Genomic DNA, 25,400 nt, shown 5'->3' on the forward strand with positions numbered 1-25,400 from the left:
TGTGTACTTCATTTTTCACACATTGCTTCATTTTGGGTTAACGTTTGTGTAATAAATAAACACACAGTGTAAAATATCAGTGCTGCAGTCAACAAGTTTCAAAGGGCGAAACGTTTACTTTTTACGGTCTCCATTTCCATTTTATTTTGTACTTTTGAAAGTTTCTATAAAGCTTGAAGAGTAGCTGCTTGTACAAAAGTCCTTCACTCCCATTCAAACTGCAACTTCAGCCACATTTCTTTCACCCTGCAAGAGTGTGAGTCACTGTGAAAGCTTCCCATGGCTCAAAAATAACCGGCAAATCATTCATTCAAAATAGCTCCATTAAGAAAATTATAAGCCTGCGGTGAAAAGAAGCCAGGACGGCTTGCTTCCAAGAGCACTGGTGTATTCAACTCGTCCTGATATGGTGAATGACAATCATCTGATAATGCCAAAAGTTTTTATCTGCAAACAAAGCAGAGGCCCTTCCTGATTTGGCTTTTGTTAACTCTTCACTTTAAGTAATTTTAGTTTTTTAGTTAATAAAAGTGAAAATTTGTCTTTACAGCTGTGGTTCAAACAGTTAATGGTGAGCTTCAGGATGCTGTACACCGTTGGCTATTCCTTGTCCCTCTTCACGCTTATAACAGCTCTCATCATTCTTCTAAGCTTTAGGTAAGCTCTGTGATAGATGTGGAAATCTTGTTTTTCACTATACTGTCAAACAAAACTCCACAAAACATAAAAAGTTTGTAAAAGCTCTGATCATCAGATCATCACATAACATGCTGAAACTTTTATTTCCTTACTCAGTGACCGCTGCTAAGATCCGTAATCCAAGATTCTAAAAGCACAATAGTTGTAAATTATGTTCCTTGGTGAATCAGATCATTTTTTTAAAAGCGCCAGAATCCACAGCATGTTTTTAAATCCAGGCAATTTGAAATTGTATTACTCTGTGTTCCTTGGCAGGAAACTGCATTGCACCAGAAACTACATTCACGCTAACCTCTTCCTGTCCTTCATCCTGCGAGCTGTAGCGGTCATTGTTAAAGACACAATGTTGGAACATCACTGGGGAAGAGAAATCATGAAGCCGACTGATGTGAGTGAGATGCTCAGTCATCAGGTACGTCTCGAAATTTACTGCTAATTATTTGCTTAGATTATTTGGCAATAGATCAGTGTGTAGGACGTACTGCTTTGATGCTAGTGCATTCAGGTAATTACGTAAAGCATGTTTAAAGACCACTCCCATGGAAATGGGTGGCTAATTTGCAAACTATTTTATGAAAAATAGCAAGTTTTAGAAATTTTACAAGTGCCATGCAAAGACCTTTGATATGCAATTTGTATTTTTATGGGGTTTTTTTCCAATTTCTTTTAGGCTGCTGTTGGTTGCAGGATAGCACAGGTGATCATGCAGTACTGTGTCCTGGCCAATCATTATTGGTTCTTCGGAGAGGCTATTTATCTGTACTCAGTGCTTATTGCTTCAGTCTTCATTGACAGCAACAAATACTTACTTTACATCTATCTCGGTTGGGGTGAGTTCCATCTCTTCGTAAAAAAAAGAATCATACATTCAAGGGGTTAAATCTGCTTTTTGTCAAAGAACACTTTATCTTGACAGTACTTTAAGCTGACATGTTGCAGAACAATAGAAATGTGTCACCACGACGCCTCTGCTCCTCTTTAGCGCTGCCTTTACTCTAGCACTCAAAGGACAAAGCACGCTCTGCATCAGCAGGAGAGCTTTTATAATATGGATACCATGGAACAATACACACAGCATGCTATTTGATTCTTAAACTTATTCTTGAAACCTGCAGTACTGAACCCGGTGATCTCTGATGCTTTCACATTAGGAACTCCACTGTTGTTCGTTGTTCCCTGGGTGGTGGCGAAGATGTTGAAAGAAAACAAAGAGTAAGTGTGCAGACGTGTCCTCATGTGACAGATCATTGTGGAGAAGGGGTGGTGACATCTATCTACCTTTTTTTCTTAGGTGTTGGGCTGTCAATGAGAACATGAACTACTGGTGGATTATTCGTTTCCCGGTTCTTTTAGCTTCACTTGTAAGATGATTTCTGCAAATAGTCCCAAAAGTCTGCATTTATATTGCATGGCTCATAATACTTTGCATGATATACATCTGAATAAATAACAATACATATTATGATTTTCTGATCAACAGATAAATTTTCTGATTTTCATGAAGATCCTGAAGGTCATATTTTCCAAATTGCGAGCCAGCAACCCAACTCATTACACCGATTACAAACTTCGGCAAGTTTTCTCAGCATTTGTTTAGTGAGCTGGATCAGAGATAGACAGATCATAGTTCTGCAGTGGGACAAGTTACCTATCTGTTTTATTTGCATTTTTTTAGGCTCGCCAAGGCAACTCTTACCCTCATTCCTCTGTTTGGAATTCATGAGGTGATTTTCGTCTTTGCTACAGATGAGCAGACGACAGGCGTTCTGCGCTACATCAAAGTGTTCTTCACACTTTTTATCAGTTCCTTTCAGGTAGGCAAGAACTTGTGAGTGACCGCTGGTTTTGCAGGCACACTGATCAGATATGACGTTAAAACCAAGTGCGTGATACTTCCTCCTCTGATGATCAGGCTTCCCTAGATGCTTGAGTGGAGTTTTTTTATGGTGTGACAGGACGCTTTGTTCACCTCAGAAAGGCGCCTCCGTGTCGTGGTCCTGAGTCTTTGGCCCAGGTTTTTGAGTTTGTTTGGACTTTTGAGATGGTTATGTTTAGTTGTTATGTTTGTTGATGTTCTTTGAGTTTTAGTTATCTTCTACTTTTGGCTACTGCTCTATTTCATGTATGTTCCCTTTTTCATGTCCAGTCTGTGTTTTGTCTCCCAGGTCTGTCATGTATTTCCATGTCTGTTTATCCCCTGTCCTAATGTCAAGCTCACATCCTTGTGAGTCTTACTGTGTATGTCACTTCCTGTTTTACTTTGACTGTTCCTCGTCTCATGTGCATTATGTTCAGTTTTGCTTCCTGTTTAATTAGTTGGATTCCAGCTGTCTTTCCACCTGTTGCCCATCCTCTTGTTATTCTGTGTATTTAAGCCCTCAGTCTCCCTTGCTTTCTTGTCATGTTGACATCGTACTTCTTCTCATGTTGTGTGTGAGTCAGTCAGTCAGTCAGTCAGTCAGTCAGTCAGTCAGACAGGAGCATTAGTGGTTCAGTTAGTTTACTCCAGCTGTGCTCTGTGTTAAAGCTGAGTTTTGAGTTAAGCCTGCATTTTGAGTCCTCTCTCTGCCACACAGCATTACATGAGAAGTCAGGGAGTACACTGGTGCTGAGGGGCCAAAGCTGTGACAACGTGATCATTGTAATTCTGAACACATGTCAGAGACTTCAACGTTGTGGCTGATCAATTTATGTGTGTCACTGGGGGGGGAAGAAAAGTAAAGCTGCCTAGATGTGATCTAATTGATTCATTGAGCAAAGAACATCTTGCTCAAACTAAACTGGACTATTTTTATGAACTGGTGTCTCCAGGGATTTCTGGTGGCTGTGCTCTACTGCTTTGGCAATAAAGAGGTTTGTTGTTTCATTTCTTTCTCAGAAGGTGCTAATAACTATTAGCTATAAGTGATTTTGTAAATAACAGACAAAATACTTAAACCATAAGTTTAAAAGTGTATATTTTTAATGTTGAGACGTTGTTCTTAGGGCTGATGGGACAACATCACAATTAAAAAACAGGCATTATTGTTTCTGTATTCTTTTATTTTTTTACTCTAAATGTTCTGTTGCAGGATTTGCATCCTTAACAGTCTAATTTTAATGACATCACAACAAATGGGCTTTAAGTTTACGTCTAAACTGCCGGAAGCTTTATGAAAAAGAACATTAATTCTTAAATAAGTTATCATCCTCTTTGGGTGCAGGTGCAGGCAGAGCTAAAGAGGAAGGTGGGCAGGTGGAGAATGGCGACAGAGACTGTATGCTGTGGACAGTGACTAGCTGTGCTGGATCCTCGAGAAGACAATTTTTCCATTGCCACAGTGCCACAGCGCAATGGATCCTTTGTGTCAGCAAGTCAACCGGTGCCTGATTGTTCCCTGAGTCCTGGTAGTGCACGCATTTTGAGGCGTCAGCAGCCACCAACCTCTCCACAACCACATGCTTCTTTACAGCACTTTCCATCAGAGTTAGAGAAAGACAACATCCAAAGCCATGTGGATCAGGATGCGATTGGATTGGACAAGTCACAGGGAATGCAGGTGTCCTTCCTCATTCATCTTAAAGACCCTGTGGAGCTACTCCCACATGTTGTGAATACAGATTCAGACTGAATACAGCCTTGCGTTCATTGTACATTTCATTTTCGGTGAATAGTAAATGAACTGGTACTTATATAACACTTGAACAGTAAATATTACAAGCTTCATTCACCCACTCACTGACACATTCATACAGCACGTTCTAAATATCACTTGGATGGCGGCATCAGGAGCAATGTGGGGTTCGGTATTTTGCCCAAGGACACTTTGTGCACTTAAGGAGCCAGTGATTGAACCACCTACTGTTAGATAATCCACTAAACCTCCTGAGTCCCAGCTGGACACTACTTAGTGTAGTTTGTATGTTTAAAACTGTGAATATGAGGATGCACTTTGTAAAAACCGGTGACAGTGATGAGTTAAAACATGAGATATCACATGAGAAATGAGTGTTATAAGCAGGATAAGGATTACATGGATATTTGTTTTTACTGACACTTTTAATGTGTGAATAAAGCGGCTCTACTAAAAAGTTTATACATCAGCCAAGCAAATAGATTTGTTTATGGGTTGATGAGACCTTTCTTCTTCTTTTGGTTGCTTTAGTTGTCGCCATAGCAGATCATCAGCCTTCATCTCACCCTGTCCCTACCATCCTCCTCTGTCACACCAACCTTCTACATGTCCTCCTTCACTCCATCTATAACCTTGTCTGTGGTCTTCATCTTCATCTCCATCTTCAGCATCCTTTGTGCATGTCCAGACCATCTCAGCCTTGCCTCTCTAATTTTGTCTCACATCTTTTTGAAAGTACCACCATCTTCAAATCATATATCATAGCTTTCACTCAGGTCTCATTACCATCTTGCAAATCTTCCCTTTGACTCTTTACACTTGTGACACTCATCTCCACCTGCTTTCCCCTGCCTGCACTCTCTTCATCACCTCTCTACTTCACTTCTTCATGTTTGCTTTGGATGGCTGACCCCAGGTATTTATAGTAAAATATGACCGATGAGTAAACTAAACTGTTGTGAAGTAAAGAATAGAACAGTTCGATCAAGTCAAGTCACAAACTAGATCGCAAACTTAAAAGAAAAAGCAGTTATACACGGAAATTCGATGTAGAGTCATCTTTGCGAGATGTCCTGTAATATAGTTTGCTTTTTTCATTATTAATTTTCTTCTATAAACGTTATCACCCAGGAGTACAGGGATTGAAAACCCCAGCTTTGCTTTATGGGAAGAAGGCAAATGTGCTAAATTTGCTGCAGTAATTGTTAAAAAATTAATGCGATCGATAGATATCGAAAAGACTCATAGAACATACAGTATATTTACTTTGGATATAGATTGTGCATTGCTGGACACAACTCTGTACCGAAAGGGGGATCACATGTGCATACTGCCATGTGAAACCGGGGGAAGAAGAAGAAGAAGGAAGCAACCCGCTAGTAAGCGTCATGACGTCATGGCCGTCGTGCTGTCGTTGGCAACGGCGGAGGCTGGAGCGGGAAGCAAATAACAGCTTTGATATGTATCAAATGTTGAACGAGCTGCTGTTTACACGGTACCGGGAAAACTGGAAAACCCCGCATCTTATGATGTGAACAATAAAAGGTTATGTTTGGCTTTGAGCTCCGGAGAAGGCAGAAGGAACTTTCCCGGTTATTTAGTTAACTGTCTGCTTGCTAGCTAACTTCCAGACTGGGATATCAACAGGTGGATTTTCTGTTTGCTGCATTTATCAATGGCCTACAAAGGTAAAGTGCACTTTAAAGGTTTGAATGAAATCCATATAAAATACAACAACGAAGACCGAGAGACAGAAACCCTGATTTTAAACGAGAGTCAAACGTTGTTAATAACTAGTTAAACCTAACTCCAGCTTTTCTAATTGTGCAGATTGGCAGCATCCCTACGTTAACATATTCAAATATGTCCGAGTAGAAGAGTGGAAGAGGTCGGCAAAAGAGGGGGATGTGTCAGCATACACGGTAACTTTGTACACACTACACTTGCCTGAATTACCCTTATGAAATCAGTAAAGACTAGTTTGTCTCCTCACACAGGTTGAGGATTAGTTTTTCTAAAGATAAATAGAATTTTAATTGTTTGAATGTTTTGTCCAACATTGCGTCTCTCAGGATAAGACACTGAAGTGTCCGGTGTTCAGGATCAGGGGCCCTGTTCCTGCCAACAGCTTCATCCTGCTTCCCAAAAACAGCAGCCAGTCCCTGGGGCTGACAGGACGCTTCTTCTACCTCCTCTTCAGGCCGACCCCCGGCAAATACTTTGTGGTCCACCTAGATGTCGCTGCAGGGGTATCATCCCTTATTTGGCTGCATGATCCATTGTGCATATCATTCATTTTTGCTCAGAGAAATCAAGACTGCGTTCCCTCTTTCTCTGTGCTGTGTTTTATAGGAGGGTCAGGTTGTCCGTATCTCCTTTTCCAACACGTTCAAAGAGTTCAAGTCCACAGCTACATGGCTTCAGTTTCCTTTCCTGTGTGGAGCTGCAAAGGATTCAGTTTATGAAAACACAGCTAAATCTGCAAGACGGGGTAAAAACTATTCACACTCACGCTGCCTGGTATACTTAAGCCATTTCCAGTAATTGCACAGATTGTATAAGAAGGATCTAAAAAGTGAAGCTAATGCAGAAATGCCTAAAATCAGCATTATTTCTAAGGGCTGACTTAGAGGAGTGTCAGTTTGGTTTCATAAAGAAGCCCCATCTCTGCTTTTGTATTGAAGTCTATGAGAAAACAACCCTACTGCTTACTTGAGCTATGCCCTCAGACGCTTTTTTAATGAGCTTGTGGACTCTTAGAAATCCTATAAAAGTATTATTTAATACAGAGGGACTGTTACTTTGTAAAAATCACACATTTTTATTTGATATAGGTTTGGTGGGTCCAGCTCCTACATCAGTGCGCTGGACGTGTCTGATGCTGGACCTGCAGCTCACGCTTTCTGACTACCTCAGCCGCTCCTACAGTCACCTGAAGAATATCAAGTTATGTGCCAACATGACAGTGAAAAACATGTTTACCAGTGACTTACTGCTAGACCCAGGTGAGGGCAAAACTTTCAAACAATGGATGTCTTACTGTACATGTATCTATTTTATATGTGCAGTTAGTTGTTTAACTGCTGTTTTTCGTTTAAAATGGCCAGATCAAGTTATGAAAAAGAAAACTGGACAGTGTTTTTCTGTGTCTCTGAACAGAAAACTGCAAAACCAGTCAATTCAACGAGCAAAGATGATGAAATACAGCTGCACACAGACACACATGTTGAAGCTTTTAAAATCTTTAACCCAGTCATTGCTTATTCATTGTTATTATCTTTTAACAGGAGTTTCCTTCAGTCAAGCTAAGTTAATGGGTCTGACCTCGTCTCAGGGAACAGGTGCCATACCCAGAGAGATGTCATTTCCTGTGCCCAAGGGAGGCTCCTGGCATGATCTGTATGATTACATCAGGTACAGCTATAGATATTCAGTTTAAAGCAAAGTCCAGAAAAAACACTTTTCTTGATACAAAAACTGAAATTTTGGTGCAAAGTGGTAAAGATTAGTCTCATAGCCACGCTGAATATTTGTAATCCATATCAACAACTTCTTTGTTTGCAAAGTCATTTAGGCTCTCAATATGTGGACATGTACTTGAATACTGTCTTAAGGGTGGATTTTTCCTTTTGTGATGATTTTAGAAATATTTACACCTATCTGCAGCCTAAATTGTTATTGATTTAATACAGATGTTATCTGCCTTTACCACTGCTACAAAGTCATTCAACTTTTCCTAACCCAACAGGTTTCCCTCTGAAGGTACAAAGTTACCGTTTGACTCCATTCAGAATGGCAGTCCACAGTCAGAGCATCGTAAGTAATGAAAAGGACACTCGTCACCAAATATACTGAAGAAAGAGCTCGCCTCACCTCAAAACACAATTATGCTTAAATCGGTTCTTTCTTTCTGGTGTTAAATTAAGTCTTAACTCAAAGAAAATGAAACTACTGGCTCAATATTACATGCCTGATTCATGGGATGTGGAATCTGAGGTGCTTGTGTTCATCAAGGTAATAATACCAGTAGTAATGTATCGTAGATGACTGGTTTCCATTTTCCATTGTATTCTCCAGGGTCTACTCCCAGCCTCAGCAAACCAGTTCAAGATCGTGTGTCCCTCATCCACCAGATCACCAACCCAAAATTAGTAAGACTGATAACATTTAGCACATTTTTCCTTCCATGGTGAATAGTACGGTATAGATACTTTTACCTGGATAAATAAAGGAATATGTATCTTTGAGATTAAGAATCCTTTTTTAAAGAGAGACCAGGCCAGGAGAACGGCATAAATTACAATAAATATTACATTGAACATGTGAAGAAAAGAGATACAGCTGACATTCAGTACAGGCAAACATCTGAATCATGTGCAGTAACAGGTCACTACATGAGCAACATCAAAACCAGTCACTCTGACCAAATGAACTGTTTTCTCACCCTTTAAAACAGATTTAAACTCCTGCATTGTAACCAGATGTAACCAGACCACTTTTAAAAGCCCCTTTTTCCTCATTTCTCACTTTAGACGGTCATTAGTAAAAATACTTTGAGAGCGTTTGCTGTACTGGTTGTCATTTTTACACATACAGTATAGACACACAAATAAGAAGAAATTGGTCCAAGCAGAGAGAACTTTCAATTGGACCAGTTTTCACTCCAAGTATATAATTAGGTGGAGGCTTATGATTTTTTTTTTTTTTTAAGCGTACATCTTTCTATATATGTTATTTTCTTCTTAGCTATCAAGAAATAACACCCCTGTGGTGGCCAGCATACCTGAGCTGGGTGTAGTCTCCACTCACCAGAATGATCTGTTGGCATCCTCCGGTTCACACAAACTCGCGTCCAGGCCGCCTTCTGAGGCTGATGATGGTGGAGTTCATGTGTATGTGCACGCTGAGGAAGGCCTGAGCAAACGTGGGGAAGAAAGTGAAGATGAGGTGATGCTTCAGTCCTCCTATTAAAATAAATGTCCAAGCTTAGGATGCCCTGTTATATAGCACATTCTATTCTTTGTACATTCTGCTGTATTTGTCCTTCAGTGCTCTTTGTACAGTTGTGTGTGAGCTTGAGAAAACCTGTCGACCTTGTTATGTTACAGTTTGTGTGCACTCCTGTTCCACGGCCTATGCGTCTGTCACTGTCCAGAGAAGCCAAACAGCAGGTAAAAGGGTGGAGATTGAAACGAAAACAGCCGCCAGGACGTGGTTTGTTTCTAAAATCTTAGCATTTTTTTTTCTGCTCTTTCTTTTAGAAGCTGCTCCCAGATCCGATTCTCAGGCTCAATCGAATCATCGGCTTTGGAGGAGCTACTTTTAAATGTGTATGGTTCTCTGGAATTAAACCCCTAAATAAAACGCATAACCATCAATCCTGAAAAAAATTTTAATAACTGCACTTCATTGCACCGTAGGCCCTGTGGTCCAAATCTGGTGATGAAGTGGTGTATCCGTGCCATGCAATTATCGTCTCTATGAAGATATCCTCTAACCAGCAGAGATTCTTCATCGGCCACACCGATAAAGTAAATGAGATCCGGTGTCCTGCTCCAACTCAGCAATGTGAAACATCCAAAATAAGATACTTAAAATTCAATATTACACTTGGTGTCTTTGTAGGTGTCTGCGCTGGCTTTTAATGGTAACACAACCCTCCTGGCCTCAGCGCAAACTGGCAACAACAGTGTAGTTCGGGTGTGGAACTATCACAAAGCAAACTGTGTGGCCATGTTCAGGACTCATGCACATTCGTTATCCTGTCTTAGGTAACCGACTGCAATCACACAGAACAATAACGTGTAAGTTTGTTAAAAACCTTGTTTTGTTAAATTAGATTTTTCTTCTATTCATCTCTTCCTATTTTGAAGCTTCTCCTACGGCGGTGGCATTCTCTGTGGAGTTGGTAAAGATAAGCACAATAAAACAGTGAGTTCCATTCATTCAAATCTTATGAAAATCCATGTATGAAAAGAATTATCTCTAGATGTAGAGTCACAGAGGTCGTTAGATCAAGATGAAACAATTCTAAGAAGCTTTTAATAATATTAACCCAAACTGACCCACTTTATTTTTATCAGGCTATAAATGGCTCTTCTTGTTGGAGTCTGATTCTGCAAAGCTGTCGGGTGATTGCGTCTGTGTGTTATTTCACAGATGGTTGTGGTGTGGAACACTCTGAATGTTAGCAAAGGTGGAGAGGTGTCCATCTTGGCCAAAACGCACACAGATGTGGACATTCACACCATGAAGGTCGCCTTCTTTGACGATACAAGGTACCTCCGTACTGCATATGTGTGTTTTACCATTTGCACTTGTGTAAATGTTAAATCACACATTCTACCATACTGTATAGCATCATGTTATTAGTCTTCAACGAATGGATTGTCACTGTCTCAGCTGTTGGAAGCTTTGAGGACACTGTCCTCTGAAGGTTGATCAGTTTGATCTCTAGTGCTGACATCATGTGGATCTTGTGAAGCTCTTCATAAACTGCAAACAGGTGAAGGTTTATCAGATTTAAATGCAGGCATGCAAAGAGTCACACTGCAAACAGTGTTGTGGGGATTGTGAGGAAGAGCCCAAGAATGCAGACTTCATTGTGGAGTGAGATATTCCGCAAAGACAGTTTCAACCAATCGACTCATCATTTATAACAATTCAACCTCAGATGAACAACAGTACACTCTGCCATTAATTATTTATTAAAAACAAATAAAAATGCAGAAGCAATGTGTGAAAAATTAAGTGTATCGCACTGTAGTTGAGAATGGAGACAATGGGAAAATCTGCATGTGTGCTGCTTTTAGGATGGTGTCATGCGGTCGGGGAAATATTCGTCTGTGGCGAGTGCGGAATGGCACACTGCGTTCCTGTCCAGTCAACCTGGATGAATACCAAACACTGGATTTCACAGATGTGGCCTTTGAGGAGGGAAACTCTGATGAGCAGCATCTTGATGATCGAACACTGTGAGCGAGCAAATCAGCACGCGGGTTTTCTTAACTTCAGGAGAAGTGTGAAACGAATCTGACTCCACTGAACATGTTCGCTCTGTAACTTCTTCCCCATAGATACGCCAGCACTCGGAGTGGGCATATCTTTGAAATAGACTACAGCAGCGTTGTTATTAAAAACGTGAGGAGGCTGTTACCTGCACAGACGCAACATGCTGACCGCAGAGAGAAATGGACTTTTAATACAGGTGGGTTGTTAGAATTCACAGTCGTGATTCTCTTCAGGTGACATTATCTAAACTTAACTTGTCTTCAATTTAACATTTGATAATTTACATGATTAACCCCCACCTGAAAAAATAAGTCAAACGACCATAATGTGACTGTGTTCGTCCCATCCCAGGTCCAGGCATTGCTATCAACAGCATCAGTGTGTCCTCATCATTCTGCGCCACAGGCTCTGAAGATGGCTTCCTGCGGCTCTGGCCCTTTGATTTTTCTACAGTCTTCCTGGAAGCTGGTAGGCACAGTCATGAGATGGCCTAACATTCACCTGTAGCTAACAGTTACCAGAGGCAGTGATTTAATCTTTAGGTGATGAATATTTAGAGCTTTGATGGGTAAGATTTATTTATGTTTTTGTTTCTCAGACCTTTCTGATTTAACTAATGTTATAGACACACATTAGATAACTGAATTAAAACATTCTCACTACTTTGATGACATTGTAGATGGATGGATGAGGTTGAGCTAAGCTTTAAGTGTACTCTCTGTTTTAGTGGTGTTTAAATTAAGAGTATGAGCAGTATTTACCAGATATGAGAAATCTGTGAACTCGATACACTCACTTTCCGTCTTCAGGAGTTTCGGTGTATGAGCGGATTTGAATTTGAAGCAGCCACCTCTACAGGCTCTCCATCAGGCTATGTACATTATTTGTATTTTTCCAGAGCACGAGGGACCTGTGAGCACGGCGCTAATCTCATTTGATAGCCTTCGCGTCCTAGCTGCCACCTCTACTGGTAACCTGGGCTTCCTTGATGTGAGCAGCCGTGGTTACAACACACTGATGAGGTCACATACAGACACTGTGCTCGGCTTCAGCGTCGACGGCATTCATCGGCATCTCACAACAGCTTCTTCTGATGGCACAGTGCGAATCTGGAATATGGATTCCCTCCACCAGGTCTAACTAAAAAAGAAAACAAGTATACAGAAACTGTCCCCATTACCAGTAGCACATTTATTGATCAGAGCGATGTTTCTCTTGTCTTGTGTTCAGCTGTATGATTTTGTATCTGAAGACAGCCCCTGCTCAGTAGCCTTCCATCCGGGGGAGCAGATCTTCTCCTGTGGTTTCAGCTCTGGCATGGTCAGAGTCTTTGCAATCTCCAGTGCCAAGCTGCTGGCGGATCATAAGTACGTTTTAACTAGCCCGGAGTCGGCACCGGTGGCAGTGAAGAAGCTTTTTCCATTTATATGTATTTATTTTTACACAGGCAGCACAGAGGTGAAGTGGTGGGTCTTGCCTTTTCTCCAGACGGCGAGTTCATGTACAGCGCCGACTCACAGGGGTCTCTGGCACTTTATAATTCCTCTGAGGAAGAGCACAGTGTCATCAAAGTTGTGTGTATGTATACAAACAACCACTTCAAGTTATTCTTAGTACACCATATGTTACCCATAAGTAGAACTTTTCTGCAGACACAGCATCAAATGGGAATAACTCACTGTGCCATAACATGTACTGTTTAATTTTAAAAGCCTATAAGATAACACGTAAACCAGACTTTTAGTTTGGTTATTAGTTTTAGAAAAAGTGTAGTTAAACTGGACTCTTATGTCTATCTACCCTCTGCTGCAGGCTGCTGCAGAGCCACATGTTGGATTTATCTGCCCACAAAGCTTAAAAGCTGTTATTCTTTTCTTTTCCTTTGGATTAGTTTTTTCTCCAACGTTTGTTTTATTGCAACAAAAGTGCTGATTTTCATTCATTGCACTTCTACTAGGAACAACTGTGTTATGTAGATAATGTTTTTTATTTGGTTGAACATGGTCAATTACTTACACTATTTTAAATTACAAATATAAGCTGGCTTGACACTCTATACCTTTTCGGTTAGGTAATGTGGTGGCTCGAGGCACTGAGCGCGCTCCAGACGCGCTCACAGTAAGCAGCGACAGTCGCTGCCTGGCTTTTGTCGGTCCCTCAGAGTACACTGTCACCGTTGCTGACGCACGGACTCTTGATGAGGTCAACTCTCACACCGTACAATCTGCACTTTTCACTTTGAGCATTAGAGTCTGGGTTCTTCTGTCTTACCCTGTCCACATTGACACATAACTTCTTTTGTAGCTGCTACATGTAGATGTGAGTATTTTGGATGTAGAGAGTCCCCGTCTGGATTCTGCCCTGAAGGTCTGCTTCCCTCCGGCCTCCACCAAACACTTGTTGGTTGCCACATCTGGTAATAAGATCCTCTGGGTTTGCACCAAGACAGGCCGCCTCCTCCGAGAGGTAACTGTTCACAACAGCTTTGTTGTAAAATCCATGAATTACTTGTTGAGTGGTTCCAAGACTATTTGCTTAAGACAGAAACATGGGAGATGCCTGGGGTTGGTTTTCTCTTTAGAGATATATGGTGCTACAAGACAAGAAGCTTAGAAGTTTGTCATAATATAGTAACTAAGATATTATTGTATCGTTTTATGAACACAGTTTGTATCTCTTTGTTTCTGAGTGTTGTTTTTCGGTTTTTCTGACAGCTGTCTAAAGTGCACAAACACTACTGCTCGTCCCTGGCTGTGAGTGACGATGGTCGTTTCCTGCTGACAGCCGGACACAACGCTGTGAAAGTGTGGGATTATAACATGCAGCTTGATATTAACTCACAGGTAGTCAACAAAAGAGTAACTTAGACTCTTTAGAACAAATATTATCAACTAAAGTACTTGGTAAAACTTTACAATACAGCTCATGACAAAGGGTGTAATTTTAATATGATATTATATATAATAATGATGAATACAATTACATGGAATTTAAATGTATTTTATTTCAAATTACATTATAATTTTTACCTAAAAAGTGCTTAAAGGTAGACACACCAGAATTAGAGGATAACAAGCCAGGTTTTTATAGAAAGCAAGAAAATAATTAGAATGTAGGTGCATTTTAAATTGTATACACACCATACTTTTGTGTGTGTCACATCAAGGAGTGGATTACTTGTGCCTTTATTTCACCAATATAAATGTGATAAGGACTGTTCTCACTTAGAAATGGAAAGAAAGAAAATAATAGCATCAACATTTGCATCACCGTGTGACCTTATAGTGATGGAGCCAAGTCTGACTTATTTATTTTCTTTCACAATCACTGTTCAAATGTAAATTTCAAAAGTAAAACACCTTGAAATTAGGAAAGTTTAAACCCCGCCATCATATGGCCCGCGCCCTGAAAAGTACACTGTTGTACTTGTAAAACTGTAAAATATGGGGTTTTTTCTAAAATTATCAAGAAATTATGTAGTGCTTAAAGTTGCTTACAGCATAACTTGTTTGGCCTTTTTTGAAATTACTTACAGTAATTTTGTTTTTCGTGTGTGTGTGTGTGTGTGTGTGTGTGTGTGTGTGTGTGTGTGTGTGTGTGTGTGTGTGTGTGTGTGTGTGTGTGTGTGTGTAAAAACCTGACTTGTTATTCCCTTATTCTCGTGTATCTATCTTTAAGTGTATGCTGTACTTTCAAACTAAGGTACATTGATTTACCATTTGATAAAAAGGAAATGATCCCTTAGACATGGACTGTATTATAAAGTATTACTAAATGTTTGATAAAGTCGTGCTTGCTGCCTTATTTTACAAGTACGGGTGACATAATCATACATGTTGAAAAAGTCTAAAGAAGGCTTATTATGTCAGTGTTTTAATGGATTCTAAAAGATTTTATTGTAATGGATCATATTATTTCATACAATTGTCTGATTGTAGTTATAGTTTTGCAAGTATTGAGTGGCTACAGGTCACATTGCACTAATTTTGATGAGGATTGTAGAAATTATGTCAGCTGTAGAGAACAGACAGTAGTAGGAGGCTGATGTTTTAGGAGTTAATGTTGTGAAGTTAAATGTGTTCATTTCTACCAGATGTTCATAGGCCACAGTCATCCTATTCGGCAGCTTAGCTTCACCCCTGACCAACTGGGAGTGATCTCAGTCGGGGATGCCATTTTTCTTTGGGACTTCCTGGCAAATCCTGTAAACTCTACAGCTCACAGTTGGTAATAATCACTCTTGAGTCTTCTTAACAAATGTTTATAACCTATATTGGTTCATATTTATTTGTCTCTGTCTTCACTCACAGCTCACCTTTCAAAATAAGCTACGCTCCGAAACCAGGTGACATATTTAGTTTGCTCCAGTTCAGTCTTGCTTTAATGATGCAAAATGCATCTCATTCTTTTGCTTTTACCAATTTGAAATAAATAGTTGGTCTTGCAATTTTATATAACAACTTAACAGACACTGAAGTTGATGATATACAATTGTCCAACGGTATGCCTCGAAAGACAGCGCCGCTCCCCTCCTCACCACCACCACGACTGGACATCAGCAGCATTGACCGGGTTGGACACCGAGGTAAATTTGTGTTTTGTTCGTCTGCTTCCGCTTGTAGTTCCTGTCTGTGGTGGACTGTATGATTAGCTGATCAGTCTGGGACTTTGTGCACAGTCTTATACTGATGGTTTGCTCTGAGAAACTGATAATCAATCTGCTTGTAGATTTTAAGTTGTTAGAGTTATTGCCATTGATAATTTTTGTCATATAATCTGTAAATTTAATACAGTCAAGTTTGCTTTTAAAGCAACAGTTTTTTTCTGTCTCACTCAGATTTGGGGTCCTTGTTTTCTTGTGACACCCCAGCAAAGACAATCCCAACTGCATCAGCACCAGAGACTGGTTCAGGTCTTTCCTCTGATCCCAGACCTGCTGTCTCCTTCCTCAAAGTGACAGATCTGATCAACGGTTCTCCCCTAAATAGCAGTTATATGGACACTTGTAAATGCAATGTTTTGGGGGGTTTTGGTATTATATTGCTGTTGTTTAGCTTTCTCATTTTTTTGTTTGTTTTGTTTTTTAAATTGGTGCCATTTTGCCTTTCAGCTGAGTTGAAACAAAAGAAGCCAGTACGTCCAGACTGTTACAAGCACTTTATCCCACGTTTCAAGACATCATCACTTGATCAGGTAAACAGACACTGCAGCCACAATATGCTTCTTTAGATTTGCTGTCCTGTCTTATTTTCTTCTCTCTTCTAGTCTGTTGTAGCTCCAGAAGCACAAGAAGAAGGCATAAGGCTCAAAGCAGTGATTGGCTACAATGGCAATGGGCGTGGCAACATGGTGTGGAGCCCCGACCAAGGTTAAGATGATATTCTGAAAGAAAAACATAAAAGTAAAACTGAAAATATTGTGTGACATCAGAGTTATGGTATGAACTTAAGCTTGATCAAACAAATAAAAGTAACCTAAAGCACACTGGCTACTGCTATTGAAACTTGAGTAAAAATCCAACTTTCAAATCAAATGCACGAAACACTTTTCTACTCATAGCAGCTTTTAAAACGAGCCACCTAGTATAGCATTGCTTAAACCCAGCAGTTATTTTCCGTTGCAGGTTTATTTGCATACTCTTGCGGATGTGTGGTGGTCGTGGAGGATCTTCATACAGGAAGTCAGAGACACTTGCAGGGCCACAGAGAAGAGATCTCGTGCCTTGCGGTTACAAATGATGCACAGGTAAAAAAAAAATTAGTTCGAAACTCAGTACTCAAACTCTACAGGTATGTTATCTGAAATATTATCTGATATGAAATGACTGGTGGAGCATCAGGTGTGGTCTGCTATGATCAAGGTACAAAATAACCACATTTTTTAGTTGTGTGCTGAAACCAAACACTCCTGGTCATTATGAAAAGGCTTCTCTAATAAAATCAAAGAGAAACGAGAGGGAAAGTGACCACAGCCAAATAGTGATTGATAATTATATTTAATTAAAATGAATGCACATATAGGGAACTAGAGTTGTATTATATGAAAAGTTTCTAGAAGATTACACTTCTTTGCTTTGTATCCAAGAAGGCAACTGTTGTTTGGCCTGACAAAAGCAAGAGGAACCTGGGAACCCTGCAGTCATTGAGTCGACCATGAACTCCTCTATTTATCAAAGTATTCTAGGGTAAAATGTGGGGACAGCAGCTACAGCCTGGCTGAAATGATCACAAACACAGCAGCAAATCTACGACAGAATGACTGAAAAAGAAAGCAATCAGAGCGTCACAATAGCACAGTCAAAGTCCAGACCTCAACCTGACCTCAAGCAAGACCGTTTGGAGAGCTGTGCACAAACAAATGCCCACAAACCTCAATCAACTGAAGCAATGTTGTAAAGTAAAGTAGGTCAAAATTCCTCCACAACAATGTGACAGTCATTTTTTGTTGTGTTTTTCCGAGAGTGTAATACTTTCATCACAGAGAGCTATATGATGTAACTGTCAGCAATATGAATCAACTGTGTATTGGGTTGTTTGTGTCTTTATTTCATTCTCAGACTATAGCATCAGCTGGTGGCACTAACTCCAGCAGGAGCCTTATCTCCATTTGGGACGTCCAGAGTGGAACATGTCGTCGCAGTGTCTCCTACCACAGCGGCGCCGTCCAGTGTCTTGCGTTTTCCAGGGATGATTGTTTCTTTCTCTCTGTTGGTCAGTGTCGTATCCGATTGCAGTTGAACTTTTCTTTTCTTTGTGTTTGTTCCGTATTATACTTGATAAAGTAGCTGACAGCAATCGTCTCATCTGCTGCAAATCGTATAACTGCTACTGGCTTGTGACTCTTCACCATTACACAGGAGACTTCTCTGACCCGGAAGTGGCTCTGTGGAGCAGTAGGAACTTCCAGATGCTGTCAAGTGTAAGGGTGTCAGGACCAGTCCACGATGCTGCTTTCAGCCCATCAGCAGCCAGTCAGATGGCCTGCGTGGGCACCGATGGGGTATACTTCTGCTTTCTCCACACACAGGGCCAGGATGCAGACCTCAAGGTTAACGACCACAAAAAATCCATAAACACACACAATAAGATTTTCTTACCTGATCAGGAGTTTTGGGCCACATAATGTAGCCATCATTGAAATGTAAAAGAAATGCATTTAGTTTTGAAGTGGGTGAAGATTTTACTTTACTTACATGAAGATTGACTTTTCCTTTACCCATATAGGTCCAGAGGGTGAAAACACCAGCAGAGGTGGGTGATGTGGAGCTGACGGCTCTCTGCTACCACATGGATGACTTCCTGTTCACCGGCACAAACCGAGGACATGTTTGCACCTGGGATGTTAGAACGCAGCGCTGCTTAATGACCTGGGAAGCCGACGAAGGAGAAATTGGTACAAATAGGCAAAATCCTCCATGTGTTCATGATAGCGTGACATTTCACCACACAGGAAAAAAACACAACAGCATCACTAGTGCAGCTTAGATAGAGATATCTTGGATATACAGCTTCTGCCACTTGAAACTGAATTGATGTGTTTTCTTGGTGTAGGTGTGCTGCTGTGTCGAGGGAACCGCCTCCTCACAGGCAGCAACACCCGCTGGCTGCGACTGTGGGAGGTAGAAGCGGTTCAGAGCTTGAAGGCTGAGGAAAAGGGCAGAGGTGTGGAAGACAGGTGTGTTGCTCAATTCTGAATGATCCCTCCTGTCTCATTAGATCATCTCATTAATACAAATATACAATCCTCAGTCAGTTTACTAACGAGAATACAGGGCAAAAGGTAAATAATGTTTAACTGTTTTACTGCTTTCATCCATTGCACTGTCTGGGTGTATGTTGCAGGAGCAATAACATAATCATAGCATAGATTTACAGGTAATTCTGTATTTTTATATTTTTATATTACTGACTTGTAAATAATGGGTAGAAGAGCATAAGTCTGTGTCTGTGGTCGACTTGAGCTCTAGAAAAGAAGAGAAATGGTCTTTCATCTCTCATCCCAGAGGTCTCTTTAATTCTAGAAGAGGGGGAAAGCGTTAGGAAGAAAAGATGTTTGTCAAGTGTGTGCAAAACAACCAAGTAAAAGGTAAAAAGTTCACAGGTTATGGACAGATTTTGCCAGTTTTCCTCTGATTCAGTATTGTAAGTCAAGAGAAGAATTCTGAAGGTGTGAGCATGGTAAAATAACTCATGTGGAAATGTGCAAGTAAGAGAAACCTTGTAAATTAACCATGTTTAAAATTTAGTGTTCTTCAAGTTGCCTGACATTCGAGTTGTTTTGCACATACTTGCCATTCTCTCAGCCAGTTTGTTGTCATCATCGGATAGTCTTGAAATATTTTCCACATTTGCAGAACATTTCATGACTACTTCTCCTTCACTTGTGGGCCAACTCATTCCCCCCTTTTCACTTTAGGTCTGTTTTCTATCCTTTGTCTTCATAAAAATAAGTTATCTGGGCAGTTGTCTTAAAATGTGCTTAATAAAATGGTTGTCATTGGCTGTCTGTCTCTAACAGTGAGCAGTGTTATTTGTGTTATGAATAAGAACAAAAAATGAGAAACAGTATTTATGCAGATTTCTTTTTCACTTCGTGGTTCACTTATAAGCTGACCTCTTTCTCTGCATAATGCTCTGTCGTGTTTTTTGAAACATTAAGAACCAGGTAAAGAATAAAACAGAGACCTGTCTCTACTTTAATGGTGGATCAGTGCTTATGAGCACCTCTGTCTGTGCTTCAGTGGGACAGCAGTGGTGTTGGCGCAAGAGATAATGCTGGATGGGGCAACAGTGAGTGCATCGTTCGATAACACAATGGACATGGGGATTGTTGGAACCACGGCAGGAACCCTCTGGTACATCAACTGGTCAGATAACAGCAACATCCGACTGGTCAGCGGCCACAAAACTAAGGTACCAGTGTGACATTTAGGAATCATTAGCTCGTGACACAGAAATAATAATGTTCTTGTGGGCTGATTGCATGTTATACCTTAAATGTGTATTAATGAATGTGACTGTTAAAATATACAACTGCACATAGCATCATTATAAAAACTGATTTGTTATAGAGCTGATGTGTCCTGTGTTGTTTACAGAAGGCTCTCTGTAATGTCGACTTGACACTCTTTTCCTTTTTCATTTAGAAAATGTTTCTTTATATTTGTATAGCTGCAGGTATAATCAATCCAAGCTGCTGATTTTACCCCTCACAGATCCAGTCCATGTATGATAAGAATCGAAAGTGCTTCAAGCTCAGATGTTGAAGACTATTAATCATTTCCTCTTCATTTCAAATAAATTAGCCCACCATTATCTCTTTTATACTCAGCAGAAAACCTTTCTGCCTCTCCTGCTAATAGATAGAGTCCATAATCCTGTTTGAACAGGGAAAAATGATAAAGAAATAACAGACCTCAACAAAATTAACACTTAAATGATTATAAAGCATTAGAGACTTGGAGATTCTGGTAGTTCTAAGACAAAAGCATAAAAATGACTCCCTGGAGTTCAGAGGAACGGAAAATATAAAATTATTAAGGGTTTAATGATTAGTTAATTGGCTTCTTTATGAAATTCAAAGGCTGCCTGTCATTAAGTAAGTGCAATCTGTCCACAGCACAAAGAGTAGACTGTGAAAAGCCTGACATTATCAGATCAGTTTTTATTAAATGCTTCTTTTTTGACATTGCTTTTGGTTATTCACGTTCAGTTTACATATTGATTTGTCTGTTTATCTGACCTCCCACAGCTGTTCTCTTGTTTATTTTTTGGTCTTTCTATAAGCCTTTTTTCTCTCTTAAGAGAGATGCACAGCAGGCATTAATCACAATAATAATCTGCGCCTGATACAACAGAATGGGCTGTTGTGAAAAAATATGCAGAACCTGTAGCAAGAAAATGCCAGAAATGTCTTAATAAGATCTCTGAGGATGCTCTGTTTGCTTGTTGAATGTTATCTTCAGGCTAGAGAAAACACTTGCGTCTCTGTGTGTTCTCTGCTCTCCAGGTGAATGACGTAGCGTTTAGCTTTGACGAGAGCCACTTTGCCACCTGCAGCGAGGACGGCAGCGTGAGGGTGTGGTCAACCTCGAGCTATGAGCTGGTGGTGCAGTTCCAGGTGCTCAACCAGGTGAGTGAGTACACTCAAAGGGGATTTTGCCACAAGAATCATGTTGGATAGTTTCTACACCAACTGAAAGCATCAAAGCAAAACTGTAATGAACACATTGGCATCGATGCTAATCTCAGTAATATCACAGAATTATTGAAGCTGAAAATTAATAAGCAGCTCATGCATTTGTTTCATGTCTTCATCAGGCTTGTGACTGTGTGTGCTGGAGCCCTTTTTCCAGTGCAGACAGCACGTACGTGGCTGGGGGATACAGTGACGGGACTGTAAGGATCTTTCGGCTCGCCTCAACAGAGATGGAGATGAAGCTGCATCCCCATCACGTGGCTATCTCTGCCATCCAGTACTCAGCTAATGGTGAGAGAGGAGAGCTGAATGTAGTGTATTTACATTTTATCTGCTTTGCAGGAATAAGAGTGTGATAATATATTTCAGCTACGTCACTTTGTTCAGTGAAAATACTCACAGGAAGGACTTGCTCTTTTGTGCATTACTGTTCTGGAAGTAAAATTTAATGTTTCATCCAGTTGTAGCTTTGGAACTTTTTTTTGTCCCCCACTGTACAGGTCATGTGATCCTTTCAGCTGGGAAGAATGGTCTGGTAGCCGTCAGCAGCCCGGTAAATGGAGCAACTATTCGAGTTATAAAGGACCACAAAGGAGCGATGATCACCACAATCCAGTGTGTGATTGAACAGGTCAGCTCTCTGAAGTCAGAACAACAGAAACCGTGGCAGATGTTGGAAACCAACCACAAGAGATTAAGCAATATATATGAAAATGATATATAAACAACCTGCAGCTGAGGTCGTTTCGATAGAACCAGTCACAGAATCAAAACAGTGTTCTGAATCATTCCTTTTTGGATATTTTCATCCTTAAGTTTAAAGTTCTGCAGAGACTCACATGTTGCTCATAGACCCCACAGCACACGTTCTCACACCTGCGCGACACTGATGTAGGTACAACGTGCAGGCAGGACACATAACCCACACACTTTCTTTAATTACCTGCACTGTTGACACCTAACTGGGCCTAACTGGACATCACATAGACTGTGCTAAAGCGAAGTCTGATTCATTTGGGTATGTGCATTGTCACTCCTCTGGGTAATGTCTGCAAATCCCACTGCATGTGTGAAAATGAAGCTGAAGATGTAAATGTGAACTGGTAATAAACTCTATGGTCAGTATTAATCAGTGAGAGAAACACTAAAATTCCTCAGTGAACCCTGCTTCTTATACACAGAAATATATTAGCTAGAGTTAATGATCCTGTGTGAAACTATTTAAAAGCAAGACGTCTAACTTTAGTGATACTTAAAACCATTTTTCTTTCATCAGTACCTTTCTGACACTGTTTTATCTTCTCGACCCCAGTGTGAAAATTTTGGGCTGGAAGGAAATGACCTGTGGTTGGCCACGAGCGCTGACAGGCGCGTCAGTGTGTGGGCTGCCGACTGGATGAAGGACAAGTGTAATCTGCTAGACTGGCTGTCATTTCCTGCTCCCGCCCATTTCACGGTACAATCGGTATTTTAAGTAACAGTGCATAGTAATGAGTTGAAATGTCACTTCAATGGCTTTTTGTTTTGTTTGGGGGTTTTTGGTTTTTTTGGGGGGGATGTCAAGTTTCTGATGCAGCTAATATATGAAGTCAATTTTTGATAAGTGCATAAATAGAAACTGCTGCTACAGCTGGACTGGCATAAACAGGGTCACACAGAACTATATAGAACTCTATATTGGCTTGCAGTGTCTGCAAAAACATTCCAACAGCATAGCGAGAGCCCTTCAACCCCAATGTAGGATTGAAGGGCTGTATTTCTTTTGCTCATCCTCATTTTATGCTTGAGCATAAATCCTACCAGCACAGGACTGAAGTACATTTAGACTTTAAATATGCACAGAGTTTTAGTGAGTAATGCACTGTAAACAAAAGATTGTGTTGCTCTGTACAGTGAAAGGGAAAAAATATTAGTTGTAACCTGTTTAAAAAAAAACCTGCCCTCCTACAGTAACTTGCCAGATGACACAATGATGAGCTAATAATATGCTGATGATACGAGGATGTATCTGTATGTTAAAACCAAGAAGCAGGATTCTTCTGCCCCTCCACCTCCTCTTAATGAGTACATTAAACAAAGGTAATGTACATTCAGAGCGCTTTCCAGAGGTGACTGTAAAATATGCCTCAAGAAAACAAGTTTTTTGCAGTCGAGCTTCTAATTCGGTAACCAGAGAAATGTTGGGTATGTGCTTTGCGTTACATGTGTTTCTGTCTTTAATTCTGCTCACATGGCTCTGTTTTGTTGACGAATTTAATATGCTATCAACTAGCCAACGACTGCAGATGAAAATGAGTCTGTGTGGCTACATCAGGCATATTTATATGATGAGTTTAAGTTCTCTTGTTAATTAATAAACATTTTCCATTTTAAAGAAACAGGGGTTTTTTTACCCGTCTCCATCTAATATTTTTTGTTCCTTCCATATGTTGTAGGGTGACAGCCTGCCCCCCAGCATGGCTTCCTTCTGCCCAGCAGACCACAGCCTGGTGGTTTACACCGGCTACGGAGTAGAGAAAGAGCTGTCTTTTTATAGCCTCACTAAAAAACAGGTACCACTGTACATTTTCTCTTTGCTTCACTGCATTAGTGCTTCGAATTATTCTTTTTTTTTTTTTTATTCTTATTTTTTATGAACGTATACTAGCAAATGTTGCACACAGACAGTGTGTGAAGCCTGTTTTTATTCCTATTTGCAGATAATCAAGAAGATTTCCTTCCCCCACTGGGCCACATGCATTAGCCTGTCTTCTAAGAGTCATCTTGTAGCTGTGGGATCACATGGTAAATGCTGAGGTTTTTTTCTTTTTCATTTGTTTGCTTATATTTTAAATGTGTCACATGGTTCCAGTAAAAACATTAAAGCTGCATTGGTTGGCTTCTGGCCAGTGATGAATTATTCGCTGTGTATCTCGTGTCTTATCAGAGCGAGTGCTGAAGCTGATCAAGTCAACAAGTGGCAGGTTTCAGGACTTCTTGCAGCACAGCGACTCACTGCAGACGTGCCAGTTCTCTCCCTCTGGGACACTTCTTTTCTCTGTGGCTTATAATGAGATCCTGCTGTGGGAAGTGCGAGGCCTCTGACCTGATCTGTGCAGGCTCATTATTTTTCACCTAGGTTTTATTTTTTTATGTAACCCTACTGTTTCTTAGATCGTTCAATCAGTTGAATATTTTTGGTGGAACTGGTGTTGTTTGTGGAAGACTTGTTGAAAGATTTGTCACATAAGTTTATCGACTGAATCATTTTTTATATGTATGTTTTTGAAATATAATGTTTTTTAAATTCAAGATCTTTTGTGTGTGTCTAGTTATTTCTATATATAGAGATGTATATATTGAGAGTTTTCATACAGAGTGTATGAATGTGTGTTAGTGTAAATGAGTGATAAACAGCTCTTGGCATTTACTATTTTTCCATTGGTGTGAAAATAAAAGGCAAGTGTAAAATTACAACATGTTTTTACTAAGGCTGTGGACCAGAATGACAGGTGGACAGGTGCCCTCCTCAGAATATGTTGTACTCATTGTCCCCGCGTTCCTTCTATAAAAGGACACACACAAGTGATATTCTGTGACAAAGTCTTGAAGTCTGGCTTCCCAGTCAATGACAGTCTCACTAATTACCAATACTAGTCACCACTTCTGTCAGGGGCTTTTCAACAGTTTTTTCTGGAAAAAAAAAAAAATCCAATCATCTATACACCCAAATTATTCTGTTTACAAAAATAAGATTCTAATTAATGAAAAGCAAACTCTCTAATTATAGTATTGACTGGCAATAAATGGGACAAATGTTAAAATATAGACCCCGATGATGTGCTCCATGTATTTATATTTGCGAGGATGAAATGTGATTTAAAAATGCTAAACTGGGAG

The 25,400-nt window shown here is 40.2% G+C and overlaps 1 protein-coding gene and 1 long non-coding RNA gene across 4 annotated transcripts; one reads left to right on the plus strand and one right to left on the minus strand.

The window, feature by feature from the left end:
- The first annotated feature begins 5,718 nt into the window (after positions 1 to 5,718).
- wdr90 (WD repeat domain 90) lies at positions 5,719 to 24,974 on the plus strand. 3 transcript variants are annotated; one of them, XM_026178797.2, is made up of 43 exons: positions 5,719 to 6,001; positions 6,144 to 6,235; positions 6,386 to 6,562; positions 6,666 to 6,804; positions 7,148 to 7,318; positions 7,601 to 7,727; positions 8,062 to 8,129; positions 8,391 to 8,464; positions 9,060 to 9,260; positions 9,422 to 9,484; positions 9,575 to 9,643; positions 9,734 to 9,844; positions 9,939 to 10,084; positions 10,187 to 10,244; positions 10,473 to 10,591; positions 11,126 to 11,287; positions 11,390 to 11,520; positions 11,676 to 11,792; positions 12,223 to 12,458; positions 12,555 to 12,691; positions 12,772 to 12,902; positions 13,396 to 13,526; positions 13,629 to 13,790; positions 14,039 to 14,167; positions 15,418 to 15,551; positions 15,635 to 15,669; positions 15,793 to 15,909; positions 16,162 to 16,329; positions 16,435 to 16,517; positions 16,590 to 16,692; positions 16,948 to 17,069; positions 17,881 to 18,034; positions 18,181 to 18,371; positions 18,548 to 18,716; positions 18,875 to 18,998; positions 20,065 to 20,236; positions 21,333 to 21,455; positions 21,644 to 21,812; positions 22,022 to 22,152; positions 22,834 to 22,977; positions 23,957 to 24,073; positions 24,221 to 24,305; positions 24,448 to 24,974. In XM_026178797.2, the coding sequence occupies exons 1-43, from the start codon at positions 5,989 to 5,991 to the stop codon at positions 24,603 to 24,605; spliced, it is 5,463 nt and encodes a 1,820-aa protein (XP_026034582.2). In that variant the 5' UTR covers positions 5,719 to 5,988; the 3' UTR covers positions 24,606 to 24,974. The 3 variants fall into 3 exon arrangements, with proteins under 3 accessions (XP_026034582.2, XP_026034583.2, XP_080161267.1); XM_026178798.2 differs by having other exon boundaries at positions 16,162 to 16,296; XM_080305141.1 differs by having other exon boundaries at positions 16,162 to 16,517.
- Positions 16,467 to 18,656, minus strand: LOC145430311 (uncharacterized). The gene is made up of 2 exons (XR_013910787.1): positions 18,517 to 18,656; positions 16,467 to 16,706 (listed from the first exon to the last, which is right to left on the minus strand). It is a non-coding gene; the product is annotated as an uncharacterized LOC145430311 (long non-coding RNA).
- Positions 24,975 to 25,400: the final 426 nt, after the last annotated feature.

The sequence above is a fragment of the Astatotilapia calliptera genome, chromosome 8, assembly GCF_964374335.1.
Source record: "Astatotilapia calliptera chromosome 8, fAstCal68.1, whole genome shotgun sequence".
NCBI lineage: Eukaryota > Metazoa > Chordata > Actinopteri > Cichliformes > Cichlidae > Astatotilapia > Astatotilapia calliptera.

Bases quoted from the DNA above. Each gene is read 5' to 3' on its own strand.
- wdr90 (XM_080305141.1), top strand. The intron at 10,592-11,125 runs GTACCTCCGTAC...TGCTGCTTTTAG, and splicing joins GCCTTCTTTGACGATACAAG to GATGGTGTCATGCGGTCGGG. The intron at 11,288-11,389 runs GTGAGCGAGCAA...TCTTCCCCATAG, and splicing joins CATCTTGATGATCGAACACT to ATACGCCAGCACTCGGAGTG.